Genomic DNA, 26,890 nt, shown 5'->3' with positions numbered 1-26,890 from the left:
GAAGCAGAAATATGGTGCTGATGAATATTCCCTCACCATAATCTCGGTCCTACGTGCAATCGTTTGTGATGTCGACTTTCGGCTCCACCAAAAGATGACTATCTCTTATCGAGGGATCTGCTTTTCCGCTAAGGCTGTTATTGGACGGGGACTTCCTAAGGTTACAGTCAGTGACTTGTGTTTGCTTGCGATTGTGCGCTCTCTGCGTACTCATGACACATGGCGTTGAATGTACATTTTTGCTATTTAATCTCACACCAGACCAATTAAGACTGACAATTTTGGCCCGATGTGAGAGTCTTGGTTGCGCTACCGCTTACCGCGCCTTGAAGAACGTTCAACGTTGTTTGTCGTTTCTTCGGTTGTTGGTCTTCATACGCGTGTTTCCATACCAAAATTTGCACGTACGTTGGGATTCATCTAATCTGACTTAAAATTTTGGGGACATGAGACGTTTCTCACTTTTATCTTATATTCTCCTGTTACCCTTTGGCATTCGTCGTTTGTATTCACTATTCATGTTTGTGACCACTGTGATAAAAAATAAATGACATTAGAAATTGAGCTGACTGCGGCGGCGTCTTCTAAATGCGTTCGTGATTTCACGACATTAGGTAAAAATTCTGGGTAAGTAATCAAATAGCTTAAACTTACATAAGGAGAAAAGCAACTTCATTATATTATGAATAATAGTACATTTTCATCTCTATTTCTCTCAAACTTACCCTGAATAACTTTTAAGTTTGCAGAGGAGAAAGGGCAGAGTAGTCACATTAAAGAGTTAGGCGGGATTTTCGAATGACGAAGTGAGTTGTAGTTCGCAGCTGATACATTAGATTTCGACAATCTCTAAGATTCACTATACGGCACGATAAACCCTAGCCGGTATCATCGGCTCTAGAGACCTCATTGAAGATCAGAGAGGTTGAAACCGTGGTCTTAATTTTACCGTAAGCTTCCGTTATCACCTCAAATGATGATGTAATTTTTACATTTGTGGAACTGACTTCCATTATTCCTGTGCCGTAGAGTTCACAGCCACACATCATGCGAACGAAGTGGCCTTGACTGGTTCCTCCTGTGGGGACTTCACAATCTGAAAACACCAGTGGACTTCCTTGGGAAGTTATTCATCTTTCTAGTCAAAAACCATCTTCAACCTTAAACGGGGACAACTCATGCGAAGCTTCAATTGTTTTAAAATGTCCTTCAGTTGGTTTTATTTTCCTTCATTACGATAGAATTAAGCCTTTAGAAAATGCAAAGAAATTTTCGCATTGTAATGTGGACAAATTCAAATGGTCACCATAACTTACCGAATCCTGTTGAGTTCAAGGGATATTCGGGATGAAGTCATCCAGTACAACGTAAGGAAACCAGGCAAAATCAATACACGATTGACTCTACAATTGTTCCTTGTGGTTGATTCCGCGAAACCGAAGCCACGGCATTCTCGTTTAAATCAACAATGGTTATTCACTTACCATGTGATTCGCCTGAAGCCAAAAATTTAAGATGGCGTCATTGTAACCATGTTCAAGGTTCATTTTAGAAGCATGGTTTTGTTAGGCACGGGTAAGCTGGTACACATCTTGTTGTGGTTTAAGGCGGACAAAGATGAGTGCTCACCAGTTAATTTCAAGACACTAGCAGAAAGATCGCCTATTTATACCAAGAGGCCGCTTATATAAACTAGCCTCTGGTCGTGACTTGCTTGAGAGTTTTTCCAGAAATTTCCGTCGTACATCCTCATTGAATGAGTAAGTTGTAAGACATTAGTAGGTAATTCAAATCCTTTTTTGTTGGGTTCAATAACACATCACACGTTTGTCCATAAAACGAAGATAAATAAGTGTGTCTGTTGGAACTTCCTGAAGAAATCGTCTGTAATAAATTGCATGAAACGAAAAGGTGCTTTTATTAGGAGAACCAGCTCCGAAAGTAACGGGACTATATAACGGAATAACCGCTTCCGTTGAGACAGATTTGATTAATTGTTCTATACTCGTCTTTGAGAGATCAGGGGTTTTCTTAGTATCACTTTTGTTTTGATCTGCTTATACGCGACAGTGATCAATAGATCAGCCGGTTCGCACGTTTATTGACTTTTCCTGGTTTGGCCAAGCGCACCAGGCTGTCACTTGGCCAACCAGACCGGGGTTCATGGTAATAAGAAGGAGACTGTGGTCAGTGGATGCCTTCGTTGGCCAAGCGCACCAGGCTGTCACTTGGCCAACCAGACCGGGGTTCATGGTAATAAGAAGGAGACTGTAGTCAGTGGATGCCTTCGTCGTACCTGCCTGAATTACTGCACCTGAAAAGGTGCATAATTCCCCAATAGGAGACATATAAGCCTAGGCGCCCGGAGGGTGAAGACTGTCCTGTCCTGATTGTATCTATTAATTTAACCACCACTCAGAGTATCCCAATAAACAAGAGCCACAAACACCAAAATATGCTGAAGGATTCCTCTCAATACGTGGATTTGTACAAACAATTGTGTTACGACGATTCCTCGTGAAGTGTTGCACTTGTCCTGGGAGCTATTCAGTGCATTCGGGCTATCAGACTACTTTGCTGATTGCACGAAATGGTAAGTACCTCAAAGTTGTCGTCCGGAACGGGAAAAAGTAATTACTATCAGATAAGTTCTAATAAAAAAAATCTCCAATCAACTTGTTTCGAACAAGCAGAAAAATAGCGGGGGGCAGAGACTGCTAGAAGTAGAAAAGTGTGTTTGCAGATTTCACCAGTCTTGAGAGTAGACAACGTTCTAATTTATACGTATCGTATTTGCAAGAAGCCCCCAGGTAAGCTGTTTCGTAGACAGAATTACCCAGGAAAACAGCCAAGGTTTTTTGAGGGTGTTTTTTATTCCCTACCATTTTGAGTTTTAATCACATCCAATCTCTTTGCGAACATTACACAAGTCACTCACACATTTGAGTAGCTTTAGCAGAATGCAATAATTAGAAACACGGATAAGAAACTTGACGAATGCCATTTTCCGAAAATTTGGACAGTAAATAAATGTTAGCACGTTTATGAACAACAAGACAAATGAGACAGCTAGAAATACAAAAAATAATCAAACGAGTGAAGAAGAAATAATTCGAATACGGCTTCATTATATGAATATGCATGAAAACGTGGTTGCATACAGTACTCGTGAACTGAAAACTGTCAACAAACATGTTTTTCGTTCACAAAAATTAGTGAAAATTTTTGTGAATATCCAATAAATAAGGTGTCATGGAGGTGAAATCGGACTTATCGGTTTCGCAAAAATTTACTCTCATTTATTAGTAGCTTGGAATCGTAACGTAATTGGGCTTCTGGATGATTGAACAAGGTCCTTATAGTAGTGCGCAGCTGCATATCCCGATCTGCAGGAGAAACAAAAATGTTGAAATCCAAACTTGCCTTTACGTGGGAATTGAGGTTGTCGATTCCTTGTGGTGAAGACTCTGGGAATCTCATACTGATGTATTCATCAGTGATTTAAAAGGGCATCCAGTGGCTAGAGAAGCCTTGTGATTGGCTTGATATGATTAATTTTGACAAACATGTTGACCTTTCTCTCTGCGTATGCCCGGAAACTTTGTCATTCCGGTATGGGCAGCTGTTTGAATCGGTTCGGTATATTTGCATTTCCTGTTTGCTGGTGACTACTTTAGTATAAATCAGATGAATATGTTCAGCAGCACCAACGTTCTCACAGAACGCTAATGATACCGTTGTTGTTGTCATCTTGATAATCGAGGTAGGCATAAGGAAATGGAGCAAGTAAAACTTTGAAAAACTTTGCTACAATCCAGGCCACTTGAATACCTCGCACCCTGAACAGCTGGATGCTCCCGAATGTCTGTGAACAATGGTTCAAAATACCACTTGCAGGTATGATTCAAACGCTGATGAGGACGCATCGCGGAGTTCTTCTATTCAGCCGGTAGGAACATGGTCATGTAATTATTATTTTCGAGATCTGATGGAGTTCAGCAGCAGCAAATACAAAGAACTTCTTGAAGATGGAAGATCATTTTCATGGAACATTCTGGACATTCAGCAGTTATGGGGCGATTGTCCAAACAAGCTACCTTCTGGTTCAACATCCACGTGTTTTTAGGCGAAGGCTAGCATCGCATTATTTTACAATCGAGAGAGTCAACAATACCATAATCAACAAAAACATTTGGGGAACTCAGCTAGCTGACTTGCAAATGGCAGTCGCCTAAGCGGGATATTGTGCAAAGGCGGGTATTATTGTCTTCGTTCGGAAAATACTGAGGACGTTTTGTGTCACAAGAATCATCCTAAAAAGTAAGCACAATGAAAAATCTTGGATCTTAGAAGAATATGCACGCTAGAATATTTCATTTTTGGAATAAGTTTAGCGTTTCTGGTTACACGTGCCATTCTTTTCGTTGTTGTTATGCTCGTGAGCAGCAAGTTGATAAGTAAGGATTTGTCCTGTAGATGATGCCAATCCATGTTAAATAAGACGACAACCATTTTGCAGCACCCTTGTTCTCGTTGCGTGCCATCAGCAATGGGCATCTCAAGAATTTTGTGGAACGCAAATCTCAACACAGGGCTTATATAGCAAAAGTTGCACTTGTTACTTCGCTCTATACTCTTCTGCTGGATAAAAAATATCAGTCAGAGTTGGCATCAAAAGAAACACGTAGCACCATTTAGACAAGTACTAGACGAGTCGAGCCCAAGTGGCACAGCCAATCGATCGACTGCCTCCAAAAACTGAATGGTTTACGTGTAATGAAAACAGTGCCTATTCTTTTGCACAAGTGACATATTAATTTGGCCTAAAATGCGAGCGATGTATGCTCATAAAATGATAGTTTTCCTATTCTACTGATGACCAATATCTTTATCCAACAGTTGCTCCTATGGGATTGAACTCCACCTCTAGGTGAAATTCTTTAAGCTACATGGTAGAAACAGTTGCCTGACAACTTCTTATTACACCTCAGTGGGAAGCACAGTCCTAGGTAGCAAAGCGGTTGAGGCCTTTCAGCCTTTTATGACCATTCCGGCGTCAAGCATGGCAGATAAGCACCGAAATAATACGCGGGCTAAACTATTATCACTTCTCTAAATACTGGAGGGTCTAGCCTCCAGGCTGATATTTTGGCATTTCAATTAAATTTTTTAACTCAAAGGCCCAACCCAATCTTCGGGTTTTAGGGCTTGATCATGATTCCAATTGAGATCGATTATAAGTTTTCTAAAAATTTGGTTCGTTGGTCAGGAGGCACTGACGTCCAAAGATAGCCACGGAAATATCTGTGGTCCCTGTTTCTTAATCAGAATGAAAGCTAAGGACATGCCAACTAAAATACTTCTTTCCTTCTTTGTTTCAGGGTTTCCGATCGAAAAGGCCATCAAAATATGGATTCGAAAGGCTGCCAGATCACCCTTACGCAAAGTCCCGGCTTTTGTCAAATTCCACATAAATATTGCGATCCCAGACTACAAATATCTAGTTTTCAGTCAATTGCTTTTCCACAGTATCATTCATTCTAACCTTTTCTGCATTCCTGGGGAAAAACATTCCTAGAAAAACAAGCAGCGTTACTTGGCTAAAACCACACTCTCCAGTGAGCGTAACAGAATTCGACGTCGCAGTTTAGTGGACTTGCGAGCATCTAACTTCAAAGTAATTTTGCTCTGCGGAAGTGATATTTTTCACGCGCGCTGTGCGCTTCGTTTGGAGATACGACTTAACTTCCTCGAGTGCTATGAATTACGTGAATGTCCAGCACCGCGTTATTACTGCGTTTTTCACAAATAAACATTGTAAAGTTCCAGCCAAAGTGTGCAGTTATTTATTTATAGAAAATCTCCACTGGTCCAGCTAGGTCTTGCAAACAAAACTATGTGCACCGCATTTGTTAATTTTGACGAAATTAACGCCAATTCCCCGTAGTTCTCATTCAAACAATTTAGTTTGAAAAGGTTGACTAACGGGTTAAATGATGAAATGTTTATGATGTTGACCGATAATTTACAGGAATGCTTAATTATTGTGTTGTCTACAGTAACCTGCTGTTTTTCTACCTTCTCAAGGTTGCTAGGTACCCAACCGAAATTTTCCCAATAATCAAGTTTTTTTTCCTGAGCCCATGGGCTTGTGCTGCGCGCCTTGCATATCCAGGTAAATCTATTTTTCTGTTTTGTGTAGGCCGTGTACTTCTATGAATTTCTACCACATTCTATTGATTTTCACTAATTAATCGAAGGCTCAGTCCGTTTTGTTACCACCCTTATTCTTTCCAGGGACTGCGGACTTTAGACAGATAGATAGATGGACATTAGATATCATAGTATCATTCTGTTATCACCATTTAATAACAACTGTAAGTTGGAACACCTATTGAAAAATTTTAAATCTGTCTGTGATACGGTACTGCATACAAAAAGTACTGATGCAATCTGCAGTGCTGCTGATTTTTTCATCACTGTCACGTAAACGTGTCTCAAAATAAAATTGATACTGAGAATACAACTCATCTGTCAAGGACGTGTGAAGAATAACCAATGAAATCTTTCTGAAGGAAAACGGTTATTCCATTGGTTGTTATATTGTCCCGTTACATTCAAGACTGGTTCACCTTACAGTTTTAAGCTTATGCACCTTCCATGACCATCACCCAACTATTTGCATTTTCGAAAACATTTATCTATATCAGTAGTATTGTTCTGCTGCACACTGGATAAAACACGGTGGAAAATAGTATCCTGGAACCTAAGGTTGGGAGCACATTTTATGGAACAAACATACGATTAGCTTATTAGAGTAACAACAAAAGCTTTCCAGTTCAGCTGACAGAGTCAGTCAGAAATGACAGTAGGTTAACCCGACATATTGGCTCTGGAGCTGGTGGCGAAGGTAGCCAATTAGCTGACGTTAGGTCGGTTACCAACTTCAAGTGAATTACTTAACAGTTTTTTTGTAAAGAGCGAAATGCCAAATAAACGATCAAGAAATTTCATCGTCCCCATTTCTCGGCTTTCTTTCAAAGCACATCGACGGCATCACCGTTCCATAACTTTTGCGCAAGGATATCATCAGGGTTGTTAATTGAAATTCTAGACTTGCGGCACCTTAGAATAACTCCAAATCTTACGATTTAATCCGGCACCCGGGTTAAATAATAATTGGGAGCTTACGTGCTTCGAGCTCTAAGTTCCGGAGATGCAGTCAAATGAATTTTGCTGACAGTTGAAAGTTTCACACATTTCCTGTCTTATATGGTTTTCAATAGTCTGGTGCTAATAAGCTTAAGTGTACTTAGCACAATGCTTCAGCGTTGCAGAATAAGCGCCACACCATAACTGCGACTTGGAGAAACGCCAAACAAGGCGTCCGCGGAGATTTGTATAAGCAACACGCCCCAACAGAAAAAATAATCATTTTCCAATGAACTTCCTATGCACAGAAATAACTGGTTAATTGTTTCATTACCACTTACTGGAAATAATAGCTTGACAAGGAGAAGTTTCATAGAGATATATAGTTCCTTCCCTCACCATTCATCGCGTAATTAAAAGCGGTGAATGTCAAACGATTTCGAAGTTAAAAAACAGTCGAAAATCTCACACAAAGCTTTTAAATACTTAGTTGGTTACAGATGAAATGGAAGGGGACTCCAGTGCGGAAAAGACTAACTGAACTTTTACAGAATTCTGGACAGGGAAGCGAAAATTTGATTATAAAAAGTGTACATTCATATTCCTTCAACCGTCTCTTCCTGAACTTTCCTGGATACTAATTAACTATCCTTCAAATTCAAACGAATACCGCAAAGCAATTCCACGAAATTTTGTAATAAATCTTACTTTCCTTTCAACGCCAAGGGGATTTATGTGAAAATCACATATTACTCGCATGGTTCATCAGTAGTATTCACCGTTACACCGGAAGGGTACGTTACTCAGGCCGAATTCAGTGATGGAATTAGGGTTGCTCAGCTTAAGTATGTCAGGCCAACCGAATGCCTTACTGCACTTGAAAGACACGCGAAATTTTATCCTACATTTCGGGTTGTTTATCATCGAAGAAGAACGCAAAAGGTATCATTCAACGGAGCACACTTTGCAGTTGCATTATTACCTCTTATGAGACAATCTGGTCAAGTTTAATTGGTGTATCCTCCCGCTTTACACCTTAATCGCAGAGCAGGAAAGTTGCAACAGTGATAAACACAGGGGCATTACCGTGAACTTTATAGATGTTTACTTTGATTTTGGATCCTGCAAGCCCAAGGGTCGGCCGCCCAGAACCACGGGTCACTGTCACTACTTATGGCATGTAGTATGGGAACGCAACTAGTCAGAAAACTGCCATAAAGGCTGGATAACTAGATTAAAGAGTGTATGCTCTGAATGTTTCACTGAAATTCCTTACGAAACTTAGCATTCAACAATCTCCTTTGGACAAAAAACAGCTTTTCAGTTTGAGAACTTTGCTTAACCTGTAAGTTAGTTTACTAGACACATGCGAGTATACCAACGGCAAATATGTTTATCACTTAAGCCAAACGCTGATACAAATATTTCGGCCATTTTCGCGCACATTAATGGAATTCTGATGGCATCAATAGAATTTAAGTGTTGATATCGGTGAAATTAACATGTATGTTCTCCTACATGTTTTTCTTCGCACAATAAATCGTTTTTTTAAATATGATGTCAAAGTGTATCTTCCATCAAACTTGCTGTCCAATGTAGGTTTTTTGATCTTGACTCCCTACATGTATCGTAAACATGGGTTTGTCTGCAAACACGCGGAGAATGAGACTGAGAGTACGCTGCTTTCGGAAGTTCAGGCATGAAAGTCTCGGCCTGACAACAAGCCATCGGCATACATACCATACAAGGATGGTTATTCACTTTGCGGTCAACAGGAAGTTTGTGCAACCGATCCTTCAACGCGTTTTATTTTGCCCGGCAAGTGGATTTTCACCACAGACCAAACACACGCTCAATGAATGTCCAGTCATTAAAACTTCTTACCTGATTTCGTCGTTTTGCGGGACGTCGAGTTCACCATTTTCAGGATAGTTTACGATTGTGAGTTTACCAACAACAAACCTAGACTGTGTGAGCCGGTTCATATTCTGCATTCGTAAAACTGACAGCCAGTTTTTTTAGAAATAGACAATTTAATAATACTGCAAAACGCCTCACGAATTTCTGCGCTGCTTGGCAAATTATGAGATAAATCGACGCAATTAGGAAGAGCGAGGTCACACGAAGCTTCAAAACCCACCCTCAAGGTCTGTTGGGTAAATGTGGATAGTAGATTTCCATCAAAATCAGAGGTAGTCAAAAATTTATTTGAGACAACACCAAAACCTTATTCCATGCAAGATGTCACATGCATGCGTGCGTCAATATTTCTACTCGGAGTGTCAGCTACATCAGAGCGACGTTTAATTTGCCAACTTTTGAACACCGTACAATGGTTAATGATAAACGGTTCTTCAGTCATTTTCTCTATTGATGCGGCTTACGAAGCATCAGAGTTGAACACAAATCCAATCATCAACAGGGAGGCATTCACTTAAGTTGTTTTATTTCACATAGGTAGCGTGGTTTGCCAGAACCTACCAGAAATGAGATAATTCCGCCTTCTCTGCGACTGATGGTTGAGTTACGGATTGCCACCTCTGTCAAGCCGCAATTTGCCACTGTCTTAGCTTCTAAAGTGCAAAGCATAATTTTATCGCAAAACTCAGCTTCAGCGAATGGCTTGAAACAGCTACCCACTACATGTGTTGAGATAAAAATGCTCACAGGGACACCATTTATGCTTATATATATATATATATCTTCTTGTCCAATCCTCTGGATTTGAATCTCTAAAAAATAGTAGAACCACCTAGTTACTCTAGAATAGCCCCTATTCAAGCTCCACCATCATTGCGACATTATGAGCCAGAGCAATGTTAGAAGAACCAGCTCCGAAAGCAACGGCACTATACAGCAGCCAATGAAATAACCGTTCCGTTGAAATAGATTTCTTTGGTTGTTCTTCACTTGTCCTTGACAGATGAGTTGTATTCTAAGTATCACTTTTGTTCTCACCCACGTTTACAAATCACTGCTCAGTAGATCAACCGGCTGGAAAATTCATTGATTTTCTCTTGTTTGGCCAAGCGCACCAGGCTATCAATCGGCTATCCAGACTGCGGTTCACGGTGCTAAAACGGCATTAAGGTGATTGTGGTCTACAAAAACTACTCATGTGAGGAACGTCTTAGGAAAAACAAGCCGTCTTGTCAAAAGCAACGCCATAATTGAATCGCTTACCACTCAATCTTTGACCTGTTTAGGCAAGACAAAATATGTTCAACCTTATATTGTGAAGCCCTCAAAGATTAATGATACTCCCACCTCAATTTCATTAGCAAGGATCTGCCTCAGATGGCTGAATTTCTGTCTTTTTGGCGCAAATGCAAAAATCAGTCTTTATGGAGAGGCGTTTTTGTTAGACTGTGTTCAAATGTTATTGCGGTTCAAGTGAGAGTGGCCGGCCCATTCGGTTCAAAATACGTGAACCCAACGGGAGGGAAGGAAAAACGTTAAGGAGCATAATTCTTGCAAATCTTTTTCCCAGCAAGCTGAAATTTATTGCCAATACACTGGGGGATTGACACAAAATAGAGGGTATTTGGACTATTGTGGGGAGGGGATTTGATGCAACTATGCATAGATAATCAATAATTCACGGATGAAAAATTTATTTTGTACAAAATGATAAGTTACTGACTATTAACGTCTTTAAAAAAAGTACAGTGAAACTGCGGTCGCCAAGGGACTGTGGACATTGGGAGGTTCTTCGTCTGGTGTGACCTTCAGAGACACTATATCAGCAGACCATTGGCAGTTCCGCGAATTCTACGGCTTTCCGTGCGTGGTTTGAAGAAACACTTTGCATCATAAAGCAAAAAAAAGTGTTGATTATTTGCAGAACTACGGTTTGTAATTTCGGGCGAGAGAGTGACCACAAATTAGGGCCGAGCAAACACAACGGCCGAAATCATCTACATCAAGTTTAACTTTGTAACGGTCTATCGGAGACCGGACAAGCAGAGACGCCCGGTACAAATCTCTCAATAAACTGGGCATCCTGCTCAACCCGTACTACGTCGCGAAAATGTGTGGGATAACGATTAATTGGTCTGTATTGTTTGTGTTCACATTGTATTTTGGCGTCGATGCAAACAAGAACATTAGAAAACGCATAATGTTTGTTGGTACCCTTGGAATTTTGCGGAGGGCCTGATTTTCGTAGCGTCCGTTTCCGTACAAACTGATACAAAGATCAAAATCAGTGTATGGTGGATGACGTTTAAATTTTTCACGTTGATGTCAGGATGCGGAACCTGTTGAACCTGTTCAATAGGGTGGAACACAAGCGGCCGAGACTTTCCGAAATCCCTCAATGAATTCAATATACTAGTCATCTCAAGTTGATGTCGGGCTTGTGACAAGAAATATTCCCGGAGCTAACTACTTTTGCTATCAATACGAGTATAAAAGTATCAATATACTGGTAATGAGTGCTGGACTCACAAACAGTAGACAAGGTATGTTCAAATTATTCAGTTTAATTGATGAAACCATTTGGCTAACAAAATGACCTTTGAGGTTTTATACCCTAGTGAGTAGAATAAGCTAGTTAGGATTACCTGCAAATCGTACTCATGAGTAATATGCACTTAGTCAACTCATCAGTTTGGCCAACTAGAAGCGATCAGAGGGTTCCGTACGGAGTGACATGGTGAAGCGATGATGCCATAAAAGGCCACACAGGTGCACAAGTTTGACGGAGTGAAACGAATTTTGACCTGAGATCGGCTTCAAACACCCTTCTTTGTATATGTCAAAGGATTCTCTATGCTATACGGCCAAAATGGACCAAATTACCCTACTATTCTGGCCACTTTGTTTCCGTGCAACGGATAAGCACTCCTCCGGTTTCAGCCTATTTGGGCCCTAATTGGCCTAGCCTACGATGTAGGATCATTATGAGGTAACTTACAAGGTTTATTCAACCAGCCTTATAATTGCAGTGGAATAGTTGACGAACATCACCTCTGGTCCAAAATCTACCATTTGGTGCCATAAAAATTTTCCTCTGTTAAGGAACCATTCTGGGAAAAACAATGTACCGGTTCACAAATCACGTGACACGGCACGCTTCAACAGGACCTAACTCGAAGTGAATTATTAAGCAAAACCGCTGGCTCGTCCACTTCCGAAATGGGAGGAGTTTTGAAGAAAGAAGAAACCCAACTACCCACCCTGTGGCAACTATCGAGCGGCTGGATGTGAGCCGATATGTCCGAAGTTTCATTTACTCTGTACACTTTTCGAAAATGGTTGCAACACACGATTTGGTTGATTACGACCCTATTAGTCTAGAACTTGAATGAACCTATGATTTTTAGTCAGTTGAGTTTTTGAGGGTTTAATCTGGTCGCTCCCGTGAGAGAAATAAAAACCGACGGAAACTTCTTACCAAATGTTTTGTATTTCTAAGCTTATCAAGTGAGTTGACGTCGGTGAATTTCGGTCGCTTTTATATGACGTTAACTGCAAAGAGTATATTTGTTAAACCATCCAGTCACCCTTACACCAACCTGAATTGAATGAGTAAATCGAAAAGTTTCTCAATGTGTTCCGGACCGTCAAATGCAGGTATCGAGGGAGTTGGTATACGTGTCGCTTAAGAGCTCCAATAAAGTATACTTCATTCTATTCAAAATTCATAACTGATTTGACAATAGAGGAACCGGTAGAGTTATTCATTAGGAATCGATGAGCCACAAACTGTGAATCTATTTATTTCCTATCATCTTTAAAGTAGTGACTGATTATTTGTCTTGCTGGTAGTCACAAAAGAAAATTCTGTTAATCTCTTTGTTGTATTCGAGTAGATACATCTTGACCTTATCAAACACAACTTCACCAGATGCTCACAATCCTGTTACATGATAAACCAGAGATCCAGCTCTGTGTTCCAGGTGAGTCACCTGACAAGCCAAATTCATAAATGGATGAATGAATTTCGCTAATGGTGAGTAGTTACTTCCAGGTTTAATCAAATAATTGATCCTCTCTACCAATCTGCTCACAGTGAACCCGGGAAATTCTACGTTAGCCTGATGCTGATAGATAGAAGACTTATTTGATGAAGGCTGGAAAATGTCACATAATTTGCCACGATTGAAATTCAGTCAACGAATGAGCGGTCTACCACCGTCTACCGTCACGAGGTCTCGCCAATTTGCACAGGTACATTAGTTTTCCAAAAACAAAATATGGTGCATCCAAGGGCAGTACCCCAGAGTTGAAGTACTTTGAACTTACTGGTTATACTTCCTTGAATATAGAAAAACACATCGTACCTATTAGCGGTGATTGTATTCTACTCTTCACAGATTGCGTTGCGTGGAGGGCTTTTGTGAATGTAGTTTATGAACGAATACATGTTCAAAGAAGATAAATAGAGAGTACTACAAGTACGAAAGAATCATTTTATTGCATAATAAATTGTTCTCAGTTGAAACCGAACGTCCAATCAAGAGAAGCAGTTCAAAAGGTCGTCCTAAGGTTCCTGAAAATCAACCGAAAAAGTTTCTGTACCAAGGTGTGCACGTATGCAATTACCAGAGGCTGTAATCCGGTTTGACCCCGAGACGAGCTTGATTGAAAGACTTGATCAGCAGGTTGAGCGAAATTATTGACTTAGAGCAAGTATGATGAAGATGTGAAGACCTACCAAACTTGAATTTTGCCTGATCGAATCATGTTGGATTGTCGGATTCGTGCGGTAGACACAATTAAAGCCCCAGATAATCGAAAAAAATTTATTTGCCTTCTGAATCTGCTGGTGAACAGGACTAGTCACTTGGACAAACGGACTGAATACGCTGTCAAAGGGTTGGACTTCATACGAGATGACTTTCTTCTCAGACGCCTTAAGTGCGCTTAACTTTCATATGTTCCTCGATAAACGGTGAAGTAACAGCAGGTTTTTCAAACAAAATAATCGGCAAAGCAACTAATGTGATGAACCACCGAGAGGTGTTTCTTGGTAGAAATATCGACTCGCTAAATGAAACGAACGATAATAATCAGTCAATTTGTCGAGTTTCCTCTCGCGAATAGCGAGCATGTTGCAGTCCCTGTTGTGTTTTCGTTAAAACGTCACATGGGCCAAACACTAACAACGGCTGATTGTAGAACAAAAGCGTTTTAGAAAACAATGCACTCAAAAAATAATTTTGTTTCCAAAGCAGCCACGAGTTTCCGAAAGGCTTCCTCAAAAGTCTCGGACATTTGGGCGCGTCATTAATAAATAAATAACTAAATGATAAACCATTCGTACAGTGAATGGTGTGGTGTGTACTGACTAGATTGACAAAACAAAAGTGAAATATGTTTATCTGTAACTCAAAGACGAATACTTTTGTTACAGTTTGCAAACTTTTTGTCAAAAATTCTAAACACTTTCTAATGAAGGCCGACTTCTTCAAATTTCAAGGTATTTATTCGTCAAACCTGATTTATCCAATTCCGTAGAATCACTTTCACATTCATTTCCCACAACAACCAGTAAAACAATTTAATAATTAATGCAAGAGAAAATATAAAATTTCGTGTCCGTAAGGTTCATTGAATACGAAAGCCAATAAACAGCTGATTAATAAGGTATTATCAACTTTCATCAACAATCAAGTGAGGGCGAGACACAAATATTTCCGCATTCGTTTTGTTTCTCGCATCCGTTTATAACATAATTCGTTCACTAATCACAAGCTTTGAGGTGACTTCCCTCTGCTCGTTCAAAATAGACCGCGAATAATCTTTCCCAAAGATTTGCACTCACAAACCACTGCCGCTAGGTACACAAGTTTTCCAGCCTCCTAGTTCACACTGGTCGGGCAACCAAATTATGTCCCGGACACAGAGAAGGTAACGTGGATAAAAATCGTAACCAGCTGGTTCGAAAGAAACTTTCATACAACTGCACAAAACTTACCCAAATCCGCTGAATTAAAGAAATGAAAATATAATTTGAACCAAAACTGATTATTGACTTGCTGATGCGTTTGTCAGCTTGAAAATCTCATGAGAAAGAGGTTTTGAGTAAGAACAACCCACAGCGGCGAAGAAATCCCGTTTTCCCACCGGATATATCCTGATACGCAGCGTGCCAAAATGAAATCAGGTAGTTACCTGAAGGAAACTACTCATAAGGTTGCTGAAAAAACTTCGACAACCAACGAACAGTCTTACTCTTTTCGGGGCTCATCAGGTGGACATAATCCCCGGGTTTACGTCAAAATTATGTTCCACTTGAGCACAAATTGGACTGTTTTCTAGAAATAAACTCAGTTGGAGATCAATTTATTTTTCACGAGGGAATCAATTGAATCTCTCGTTTATGATATTTTACAACTGCATGTGTTGCAAACAGGCAGCCTCATGTTTCATTTAGCTCGATATTCCAGATATTGCAGTATATTTTCATGAAGGAAATTACTCACAAGATTGTTTATATCAGAATGTACCCATTAAATATATGTTTACATGACCGGAGGAATGAAACCTAATTGGCATAAAATAAGATATTTTTGCTACGCAAAATATACTGATTACAGTGATCACTTTCGTACAGTAACAAAGAAATTTTGTAGGTTAAGCCATTTATTAAATTTGTCAAGATTATAAAAGTTTCGCGGTATCTTACCAGCAAGTTCTGTTATTTCAGAGAATACGCACGACAAAAGCAAAACGCTCTCAGAAAGACCACCAAATGTCCACTTTGGAGGAGCGAAAGAGAGAATTTTCTATTAAAATTTTACCGAACGCGCGAAATTCAAACATCTTGTTGATGAGTGCAATTGTCTTAGTGCCTGTCTTAATCTCGAATTTACTTGACGGTGAACGACAAAGTTCCTTTGGACAAAACGTTCTAGTGTTTACTTGGAAAACGCATCCATGTTCGGAGGCTGGTGGGTCCCAGAAAACGGACTAGCTACCATCTAACCGCAAATTTGCTCCGTTTATCCGAATCATTAACCTGCATTTTGATTAGTATCCACTAATTGTGATAGAAAACTCCAAATAACGATATCCTCTCCGGATCTTCAGCGAGTCGCCGGTCTCGGCTGATAAAATGCTGCCTTCATTGAACCTCAGCACAGATTGTGTTCCGTGTCACGCTGGAAATTTCAAACTGGAAATTCTGAGATACAAATGCCCACCTGAAAATCAACGCTTCACCCAAGAGTTTTCTACTTCATCCAAATAGGTCTTCAACGTCACACTAAAACACCAGTTTGCTGGGAGGAAACGCCACAAACTGCCCTAAATTGTTTTTGTACTAAAAACTTCACGGGGTAATTCCGATACTTAATCCTGTTAGCTGTATTAAGAAAGAAACGGGAGTGGACAATCGACCGTCGGAGTTGTTGTGATGGGAAATGCAATGTAATATCCGTTAGCAAAGGCTAGCGAATGCCAACTGGCGCCGAGATCACAACAATAGCGTTTTGTCGCAGTGCGACCAAGGAATAGAGTATCTTGGTTGTGTTGACCAGTCGCCGAGTAAAGCACATTGTGGAGATTACATAAAATCAACCGTCCTAATCAGTGAAAAATTTCCAATTTGTAGATTTCCTTATGCGATGCATCACGCCGTTAGGCCACTGGTTTCCACCTAGTATATATATTCAAACCTCCGTACAAAGTTTTTTAAAGTCTAAAAGTAAACTGAAAATCGAGTTGCCAAATTTCACCGAATAAAATTTTGCTGTCTATCGTTTCGGTACTTTCTTCTAATCTGGCAAGGTATAGTAAGTTCGGAATAACCTTTAATCAATCTCTATTCACAATTAATAGTAACTGTTATCCGCCGGTTAGCAGTGAATAACGTGACCAACCGCTGTACCTCAATCTCCTAGTTCAAAGCATTCGGTCTGTATGATTGGCCTCTTGTCATTCGATTTTTGATATCCGCTGATGCCAGTTAGGTTCCTCCTTGAGTGCCTTAATGAATAATGAAAAAATTGACTAACAAATAACCAATGCAAACTGATGCTAAATAAATAATATAAGCCATTCGTTCTCAGTGTGTACAGGTGACCAAGCGGGACACATGCGTTTGGGTTACGGTGTTCATTTAATTTATTTAGCGCCAGATGTCTAACTGAACAAATTTTTGTGAGCCCTGAGGCATATAAAAACCGCCGTCGGATCATTGGCTTTACCGTCATACCTTGAGTTACTATGTCTAAACACTTTTTTTTGGTTGTAGTGCAAATATTTTATAAAATGCAACTAATTTGTATACGGTTTGTGATATACACATCCACTTTCCCTGTTCTGTAATGAATTGTTTAAACGAAACGCTGGATGAGCAAATTTTTCGAAATTTCCTGTCGCTTAACAGACTTCCGAACTCGTCTCTGAAGTAGGTCACAATCCCAGGATACCTCCACGGAACAGTACTTTCCAAAAATTAGCGGTCATTCAATTGCAGTTATAACACTAGTGAACGCAGTGCCCTGATATCGGCAATCTAATTCACTTGTAAGCAGGAGCATAAATTGCGGCTTTTATGTCAAAGCATCATGCTCATTATTCTTTGGAGTTCCAACGTTCTGGTGGCCGTTTCAAGCAGCCCGGTGTCTAGACAATTCACGAACAAAACCAACAAGGTCACAGAATTTACCGGAAAAAAAGCAACGACACCTGTGAATAAAACACAATCGAGACTCGTGCACGTCACACAGCAAATCCAATACTAACATGATCAGTGCTGTGAATAACCAATGAACTTCCAAATTGAAGGTCAATTGTCGCAGATAAAGGTTACAGATTGCGCTCTGTAAGTCACACTGTTCCATCGTGTGGCTGTTTGTTGTTACGTAATTTTAAATCCCCGCAAATCGTTATAACAGCGCAGCTTGGTCAGTCATCTTTTGTTGATTTTGTAGAAAAATATCCGTTTTTCATTAAGATTAGCTCAAGTTTCTGACAGCTAGAAAAAAGCATGCCAAAAAGTAAGCACATGTGATACTCGATAAATTTCCGCTGCAACGAAACTGTACAAGAGACACTCACTGAGGTACACGAAAGCTGGACGAAGGAAAGTGGTTGGGAAAATACAGTGATTTCAGTCAATAAGTCTCATTGGACATAAATTTCCGGGTATGGACGATTGTGAGCGAAAATAGTTAGCAGTGAATGTCGGAAACAATGAAATTCGTTCCACTGCATTGTGGGTTCGAAAATTGGAGTTGACATGCAGGTATCGGTTTGGCCGAGCAGAAGTTGGATGAATACCTAAGCTATTTTGACGAATGTTTTGCCTTTGGGGTGCTCACATCGAAATGGTGAAACACAAAACAACGGCGCACATAGGGAAAGTTTAAGAAATACTAACCAGTCATTCAATATGCAGTGTTCCAATCTAATGATCACCGATCAGTGAAACATGTTTAAGAGGTACCACTGCCCTAAATTAGAGGTTAAAAGCAAGATTTAATCCGTCAAAGCCTAGCACCCGTCAGTAGCATTCCATTCCCTTATTTCTGCATTCAGTAAGCAAGTCTACAAGTAAAAACTTGTCGTTATTTCTCGGGAAGACTTCTTTCTCTCAGAGATCCCAACCCCTCATCATTTCGTTCATTATGTCTCATTCATATCCTCTCAGCTGAGGTCTTACGAAATCTACCCAAGGGAATGAAAACTTTGAATTAGGAACACACTGAGTTTATTTATTTGTGAAAAGGAAAGAAAGCGGAACAATTTATTGCTGGGGATAACAGTTTACTCAGGCTTCGATTTTAAAACCGATACCCCCCACGCCACATGCACGAATTCTGAAAACCTCTTTGGCTTTCTGGCTTGGAAGTATCCATCATTCTTTTTCGTGTACATGTTTACTTTGCACAAAAATATTAACACTGATTATTCACAGGAAGGACAAACAGAAGAGAACTGGGTAAACACATAGAATTTAGCAAATATATCAATGCTTTGCACGAGAACACATTACGTGGTCGGTTGCAAAAATGTTTGGGTTTGCGACGTGTGAAGTCGGACCATGGTGGCCCTGCAATCCACAAATGCATACTCTGGCCGGGCACGCCTGCAGTTTGAAATTTTACCTTCACATGGTTCAGAGAATATCTCAGTGAGAGTAGCAACACACGCTCATTGCGCACATGTATGTATTCAATCTGAACTATCACACAACTGTCCGTGACTCCAAAAATAACTGAGAATACAAAACGGAACCAGAGAGAGCTCGGAAGTAGGAAGTCACTGGAGGGAAGGTCATTATGGCCACAGCATCTCGAATGTTCTGTCCAAGCATGAACAGCCTAAGACTGTATCAGCACCGTTCATGTGGTGTTGCAGCCGATCGGTTATCTGTGCGAGGTGAACATTTTTCCCAGACAAACTACGCAGAATTTACCAGCAGAAAAGCATCCGTAAAAGAACCATCAGCAGTTCCCTTATATCGTCAAATAACAGTTGTGTTCAGCTACAAATATTTCGGTAACACAGAATCAACTGCAAGCGAAAATGCATCCAGGTTCATTGTGAGTGTGTGAAAAAAGGTGCTCACAGCGTTCAAACTCAAGTTTGGCTTTCAGTCACACGGGGAGAAAACGAAAAAATTCGAAAATAAACTACTGAAACAAGAATGACTACTTTTTTTGAAAATGTAATAAATGCTATATCGATCTCTGGTCCCGTTTATCACACATGAAAATGCAATAACTCATAATGCTGCAGTTTGGTTTTTAGTTTTATGGGCTATTTGCCGCAGACAATATGATGAGTGTCGGTTCGCGCGATTCGTCACATTGGCATGACAGCGCTAATGAACGGGTTGGCATCATGGAAATTTCTGTGGGGAATAAAGTAGCCGCGATGGTGAAGGCAAAAGTGCATGTCTGAAAAGAAACAGCTAGTGCAGATTTTTATACAAGTAGGGAGCATTCTTGTTGTTCTCTCTTGTGCTGTTTCCAGGATGTGAGTGCGTGTACTTTTATCTCCAGCTTGATTGACACGGATTCCTCAACCAGATATGACGATCCAATAGGCCTTGGTTTCCCAATCACGATTCCGTGAGCATCACACATGCGTACTTTGATCGATAAAATGTATGAAACCGAAGTATTACACTGTCATGTATAACTGCGGCGATGGTGAACTAATCCAGAGGATCTGTAGCCTGCTGGACTGATTCAGCATCAGCTGAGGCGAAAGGCTGATCGTGAGTTTCACTTGGCGATCGTGACGACGTCAATGAACACGTGAGGCGTCTTCTTGTCTATCGGGCATAACCAGTACTGAGCATCACACGAGAATATTAGGTGTTTCAGACACGTGACATTTCGGTTTGTCGTCAATCCGCAAAGCGCCTGGCCATGATTAGCTCAAAATGTATGACTCACTGGCAATTATACCTATATCCTGAAATAGGTCACTTTGTGTCAAACTATCTTATGTTAAATGGCTTGTCCACTGGCGGATCCTCACAGAAACTTTCCGTGGAACATTTTCTATTTTGAACGGATTGTTTCCAATTGGCGGCCAAGCGTTGGGTTTTGCTACTACACGTGTAGAGATACTTCTGAACACTTGGGGACCACGGTTGATTTTAAGAATTTTCGAACTTGTGATTATTCTTCTAGGAACTCAAAAGCATGGCCATAGACCGTCTCCTGAAAAATGACGCCTGACCACACCGGACTGTACGATATGAACTCCTTGCTTATAGTGTGAGTTTCGTGGTGCCTTAACAGCTCAGAAACAGTTCACAGTTCTTGCAAGCATTTCATGGCTGAATAACCGCAGGTTCAAACACAACTCGGAATTGAGAATATGAGCATTCCCTTATTTTCCAGGATAAACGCTTGCTTTTATGCGGAAACCAAGCAAATAAAGCTGTATGACCGTAACATTTAACAGTTTTCGGCTACCAACAAGATTCAAAAGTCTTATTTTACTTGAAGGCAACGCTATCAGTCATTCACTTAGGAAACAGGAAATAGGATCGAGGCAGTTGCACAGCTTCTGTTACCACAAATCGCAAAATATTTGATGAGCGTATTGCGCATCACAGCAGAATGTCGGTCCCAGAGCACAACCACAACGACGGCAAGTATCCTTAAGTTGTTGACAGGTGCACTTTTAATACAAAATCAGCTGAATGGCTCATTTTTCGAGTTGAATATCATTGGATGAAAGCAGTATGCATACGAACTCTCAGCCAATTGACGTAAAAGTACTGAGCGGCCTTTGCAAACACGCATTATTCTGCACAGTTGAATTGCATCAACTGCGCCCAACTGGAGGTTAAATGTTTCGTAACTTTTACAAGCATTCTCAGGTGATTTGATAAATCCCCAAAACGCACAATTCATGCGAAGAGTTCTGATTGAGAGACAGTGAAATAAGGTATGCTTGCTATAGGGAAAAGCGGGTGTCGTTTTTTTGGAGATTCGCTTGTTTTGGACTTATGGACCGGACCTAACTAGTTTACTAGATAAAAGCAAGATGTTGCAGCCCACGCAATCCCCTTCGTTTCGCTGTAACCTATAAATGCATCAGCGAAGCCAATTTTTCAGACCGGACAAGCGTCAATTAACTTGCAGATTGAAGGGTCTCTTTATAAATTCCACGATCTACGTGGGGGATTAGCGATGGGCAGTTAAATTTTTGACTAATTATTGGTTATCCTAAATGGGCATTCAACTTGCGTCTACCTTGACTCTGCCTACTCACGTCCGTTGGGTCGATTGGCGACAGATTTACGGAAACAATATCAATGCAATTATTATGTATCGGTTGTTTGTCAGTTGGAATGTGAGTCGAAAGCTAGCGGGAAAATGAACGCACAAAGGTTTCATTAATTTTGAAGTAGAAAATGACATTTGTGTTCTCCACATAATGGGGTCAAATCAGCCCAACTATTTCTATGTCGCTGCACATCACCTCGCACACTCAACTTGCATCCGAAAACGACGAGGAGAATAGCCGGGTACCGTAACATTATTCTCCGTTAAACACCTGCTGCATGTGTGAACTGGTACTCCTCGCGCTTTTAGACAATCACTGCCACCCTATCTAACGTCACGGTTGGACGAATGTTTTGTGGCCAATCAGGAACCGCTTTGTTTTTGCATGAGAGCGCACAACAACCATAGAATTAGCCCGCGAACTAAGCCTGACATAACACTAGGCGACTTCTTACAGCTAACACACCCAACGTTGTAATACGACACAATGCAACCACTTTCAAAGTGGACTCACACATATGTCACCAGAGAATTATGAAATTTGTGTCACGCACGAAAAAATGTGAGGAGTAATTTATTTTGGACAAATTTTTGCATGACTTGTCCAAGCGTCTTTGATCTACAGGGGCTTGAATGGAATGGTGTCTAAATTACTTAGCCAGAGAAAGGTCGATTTAGGGGAACAAGATTCAGAGGCGCGAAGACATCTAAATATTTTTGGGAACAAGACGAATTTGCAGGTTAATCCTCATCGGGAAGCCGAACAACCGATTTCGATGATCGCATATGTAAGGATTTCCCCTTAGTCGAATTGACAGAAATATCTCACTCCGCTATGAAAAATTGTAATGACCGAGCGGGCTTGTTGGATCAAAACTGTGCAAAAGACCGAAGTGACCTCACCGAAGAAAGAAGCGGCGCTCAGTCTGCAAGCCTAGGGGATCTAAAGGATGACAACCGTTTAAGTGTAAAACACCTTCGAATCAGACGTGCTACACAAAAGTCAATTGAGATGAGATTCGAGAGCGTAGGCCCACAGTACTTATGCTGATTGTCATGAAACAAAATTCAAATTTGCCACAAGTTGTTAACGACCGTATCAACCGCCCCTTGTGATATACATTCCGAACCTGTTCAGCAGCATGGATACTATAAGTAGTACCAGACTCGCTGCCACCACGGTTGGTCTGAACTCACCTTCATCGACCCTTCTCTGAATGGTACCACCGGGCGGTTCGCTGTTCACTGCATTGCAGTTCATGTGACTGCGAGGGAACCAAAACCAGGCTTAATTAGTTTCTTATCACAAAGGCTGCTGGCGGAGCAAGGATGCGCAAAGTGGCTGGACGACTTCGTGGAAGTCATCAAAAAAACAAAGCTGGCAAGCATAGATTGCAATTTGTGATCGTTTCATTTGGCTGTCGTATCACTATTTGACGAGACACTATTTATAAAGATCAAGCCATTGCCGTTTTGTCCGTTGATGCCTCTTACGCAGGTGCGTGGAACACAATCATTCAAAGTCAGGCTCACATTCGAAGCCTCCAGATAATTCTTTTGTAACCAAATTTGTTGGCAAGCCATCACCCATACGATCGGTAAAAACATGGATTCTCTAAGCGGTGATATTTTCGGAGATACTCCGAGTTAGCGAAAGACTGCTATTGTCAAATTTGCGCGATTCGTGATATCACTATTCAAGTAAAAAGACGTTGTAACGAAAAAATTTTGCGAGGCCCTAAAATGATTAGACCGAAAAGATCAAGGTTTGCTATCCAAGCAAGTTAGGGGCAAATGGAGTGTCTTGAAGTATTAAACCAACTATATCCATCAGGTGAAGGACATCCCCACAAACGGATCTTAATTCGAGAGGCAAACCGAAAAAAAGATCACAGGTGGACGATATGCAATGTTTACAGTATGAGGACCTCTCAGGCAAGCGCAAAACCCGGATCCCATTCACCTTGAGCGTATTTTCTCTGCCGGTAAAACTAATACTAGTCTCTCTGGTGCCGGAAGTGCTCGAATTCGAGCTCCACGTTAGAATCATCCAAGATATACCATGTCCCCTTCAACACCCTTTGGATAAAATGTTCTGTCGTAGGATAGTATCATCCAGGATGCTCATTAATGAAGAAAAAAGACACTCAATACAGCCTACCTAAAGCTGCGCAAACTGAAGTGCACAGAGCTAAGGAATATTTGGGTGGGGAAGGTCGCGCCTACATGAATCCCCATCAAAACAAGACTCGTTTATACTAGTTACCTACCTGCTCACATCTGACCGTAATCAGTCCGTTCATTTAACAATAACATGCATCTTTGTCACGTCCCGCACAACCCTCAACACACGAGACCAGACACCAAAAAGCGTCAGACTAAATTCTCTATGCGACGGAAATGTAGCACGTTTCACGATGACTGATCAGTTAAACAGAGAGGGGAGAATGCGTAGCACACAAAATCATTTCGCAGGTATAGTGAAACTCAGAGAAATGATTCCTTAGACTTGCAAAGTGACATCTTACAAGTCTAATGGAAAAATGATTAGATTGGTGGATGGCGGGAGTGTCCCAGCCACCATTGCGAAACAAAATCGAAGTAGATACGTGGCATTGCCAGGCACACACTTTTAGCATCAGTTTGTTAGGGAATGCTCCAGCTTGATGGCTGGAAGCTGTCCGGCTAGTTGCTCAACTTGGGTCCATAGCTCCTCTACTGGTGAATCATCCCTGTTCTCCTGCGGCTGCAACGTGGTAAGCGGAGACTCGGCCGATTCCCGTGCAACATTCACCAAGAGCTCCCCACTCAACTGGCCAGTTGCTCTCGCTAAGCCGAAATGAGCACGAGATAAAGGTTTCAAAGCTTCGACGAAGTGGTCGGACAGCTACTGGTTCCGCGACACTCTATCCAGTTCCAACAAATCACCATCCAGTGCCTGCTGCAGGCTGGCGAAGAACACGCTCGGATCTTATCCAGGTCCCACCTTTGACCATCTTGAACCGTGGTTGGCTGGTGTGTCACACTCCACTGCAAGAGCGGATTTACGAGGAAACATACTACTCGCATGTCCCATCAGTGCTTTCTGCCGTTACACATATAGCAATCCACAATTTACAACCCCACGCGTTGAAAGCCTGCAGTCATATCCTTGAGGATATTAAGCCACCGGAATACTATTTTTGGATGTATCTGAGTACATTTGTGAACCCAAAGCCAACCGTCAAGCCAAATCCGAGCAGAGTGCGCAGTGAATGTGTAAAGGTAATGAATTGCGATCCGGAAGCACTGAGACCAATGATCTTGATCGTATCGATGCAGAAGTTTATCTGCTGTCAGTCACATCCAAGATGTATGTTTCACGCCATATCAAACTCCGGTTAAATAAAGGCGAGCTTGAGAAGGGGAAAACTCACAGGCATTGGTCGGCCGTAAGAACGGATATTAGCAACCATTTGTGTTTGACTCCCATCAAGTTGTCGATAAAATAGCTCCTAGACTCCAGGTAAGCATGTTACGCCCAATCAGGAGAGAGAGGAAGAGCAAAAAAAGTAAATGAGAGAAAATATTAATTTTCTCATGGAAAATCCACATCAAGGTGGAAATATAATTATATTAGAGGGGAAAGTGGGGTCGTTTGTGAAATTAATGCAAATTCATATTTAGATACCAGCCCAACATGCGTAAGGCTGAGCGACCTACACTAAATCCATTCGAACGTCTAAGGGTACACTCACTGATTAATGAAGCCTATGCGAATATGGTCCGGCGCCGATGAGTTCCAATCATAGCATGTTAGTGTGTTGTCTCCCAGATCAGTTTAGAAGTGATCTTTGTTACAATATCATGCAGAAAATAGGTCACGGAATTACTTCACCGCATCACCACCCAAGAGACACAGCTTAAGTCATGAATTACATCAGCGGACAAAGTCAAACAATAATTCTACAATGGAATAATAACGATCAGATTTACCGAGTAAAATATCGGCACCGCATTTGAATTACAGTAATGGTCTTAGGGGAACACAACGCTGAAATTCGGTGGCCGATATCGGGTGCGCAAATAATGTCGTACTGCTACGTGGTAGGAATCTCATATTCATCCGCGCCCTCGTTTAACTGAACATCAAGGCCAGATTCATTTTCATCACATCGCACTGAATTGCAGCGTCATACTGGAAGATCCGAGCACATGGAATATTGAACTTAGTGCAATGATGGCAACTATAGGCACCGCACCGAGGACCCTCATTGCTGCCCTTAGAAGTATTTGACCTCAAACTTATTTCTTCCCAATGGGTTTTGGGTGAGGTGGGGGCATAAATTGTGATACGTCAAACATCAGTTGCACTCGGTCATACAGACAGAACTTCCAAAGTGCCACTTCCAGCACAAACAGGGCTATTTCACCGTCGACTTGTCGAACCATACCTGGTTCAATCAACCGATGGGAATTCGAAGAGTTTGCACAAATGGTAATGGCCTCTTTGTTTCCTCAGTAGAAACGAGGCAACACCCTTCCCTTCTATGGGTTGGGTTTAGACAGTTTATCGCTATCTAGTGCACGTCTGGATCTTTTTGCTCACGAATTTTTTAATACTGGTGTGGCGAGTTTCACCAGTACAAGGCAAGTGTGGAAGAATGAATGGAAACCAGCCTACGAGATATTCTTCAACATATTACAGACAGATCGCAACTATTCAACCAAAACATTCAGAAAAACCAGCTTCCGAGTAGGAGTGCAATATAATGGATTCATCATTTGGAAACAGACAGACACACAAGGTCAACGCGTTAATTTGGAATTTGACGTGTTGTGTGACCAAGGTGCACGAGTCAACCGTGAAATGAAAGTAAGAATGATGAGGGCATTGAGCGTGTTTGTAACTTACAGGCGTACTTTGAAACAGCCTTGCTGGATAAAGCTGAATAAAAGCTGCATTCAAGTAATTGTACCGATCTTGGGGGCAATTATGTCAGAAATATCCTGAAAACCCCCCACGAAACTATCTTTTACCTGAGAATCTC

General features: G+C 41.1%; 1 protein-coding gene across 1 annotated transcript in view; it reads left to right on the top strand.

Moving 5' to 3' along the window:
- Positions 1-26,890, top strand: part of T265_11618 (hypothetical protein) — a gene marked incomplete at both ends in the record, with an annotated part of 125,705 nt that overhangs the window by 94,676 nt on the left and 4,139 nt on the right. The window contains 3 exons of the mRNA XM_009178318.1: positions 2,420-2,593; positions 5,382-5,503; positions 26,548-26,715. Coding sequence (XP_009176582.1) covers positions 2,420-2,593; positions 5,382-5,503; positions 26,548-26,715 — 464 coding nt within the window. The remainder of the gene's footprint in view (positions 1-2,419; positions 2,594-5,381; positions 5,504-26,547; positions 26,716-26,890) is intronic.

Source organism: Opisthorchis viverrini, assembly GCF_000715545.1.
Source record: "Opisthorchis viverrini unplaced genomic scaffold opera_v5_535, whole genome shotgun sequence".
Taxonomy (NCBI): Eukaryota; Metazoa; Platyhelminthes; class Trematoda; order Opisthorchiida; family Opisthorchiidae; genus Opisthorchis; species Opisthorchis viverrini.
This window is presented reverse-complemented; position numbering and strand designations above follow the sequence as displayed.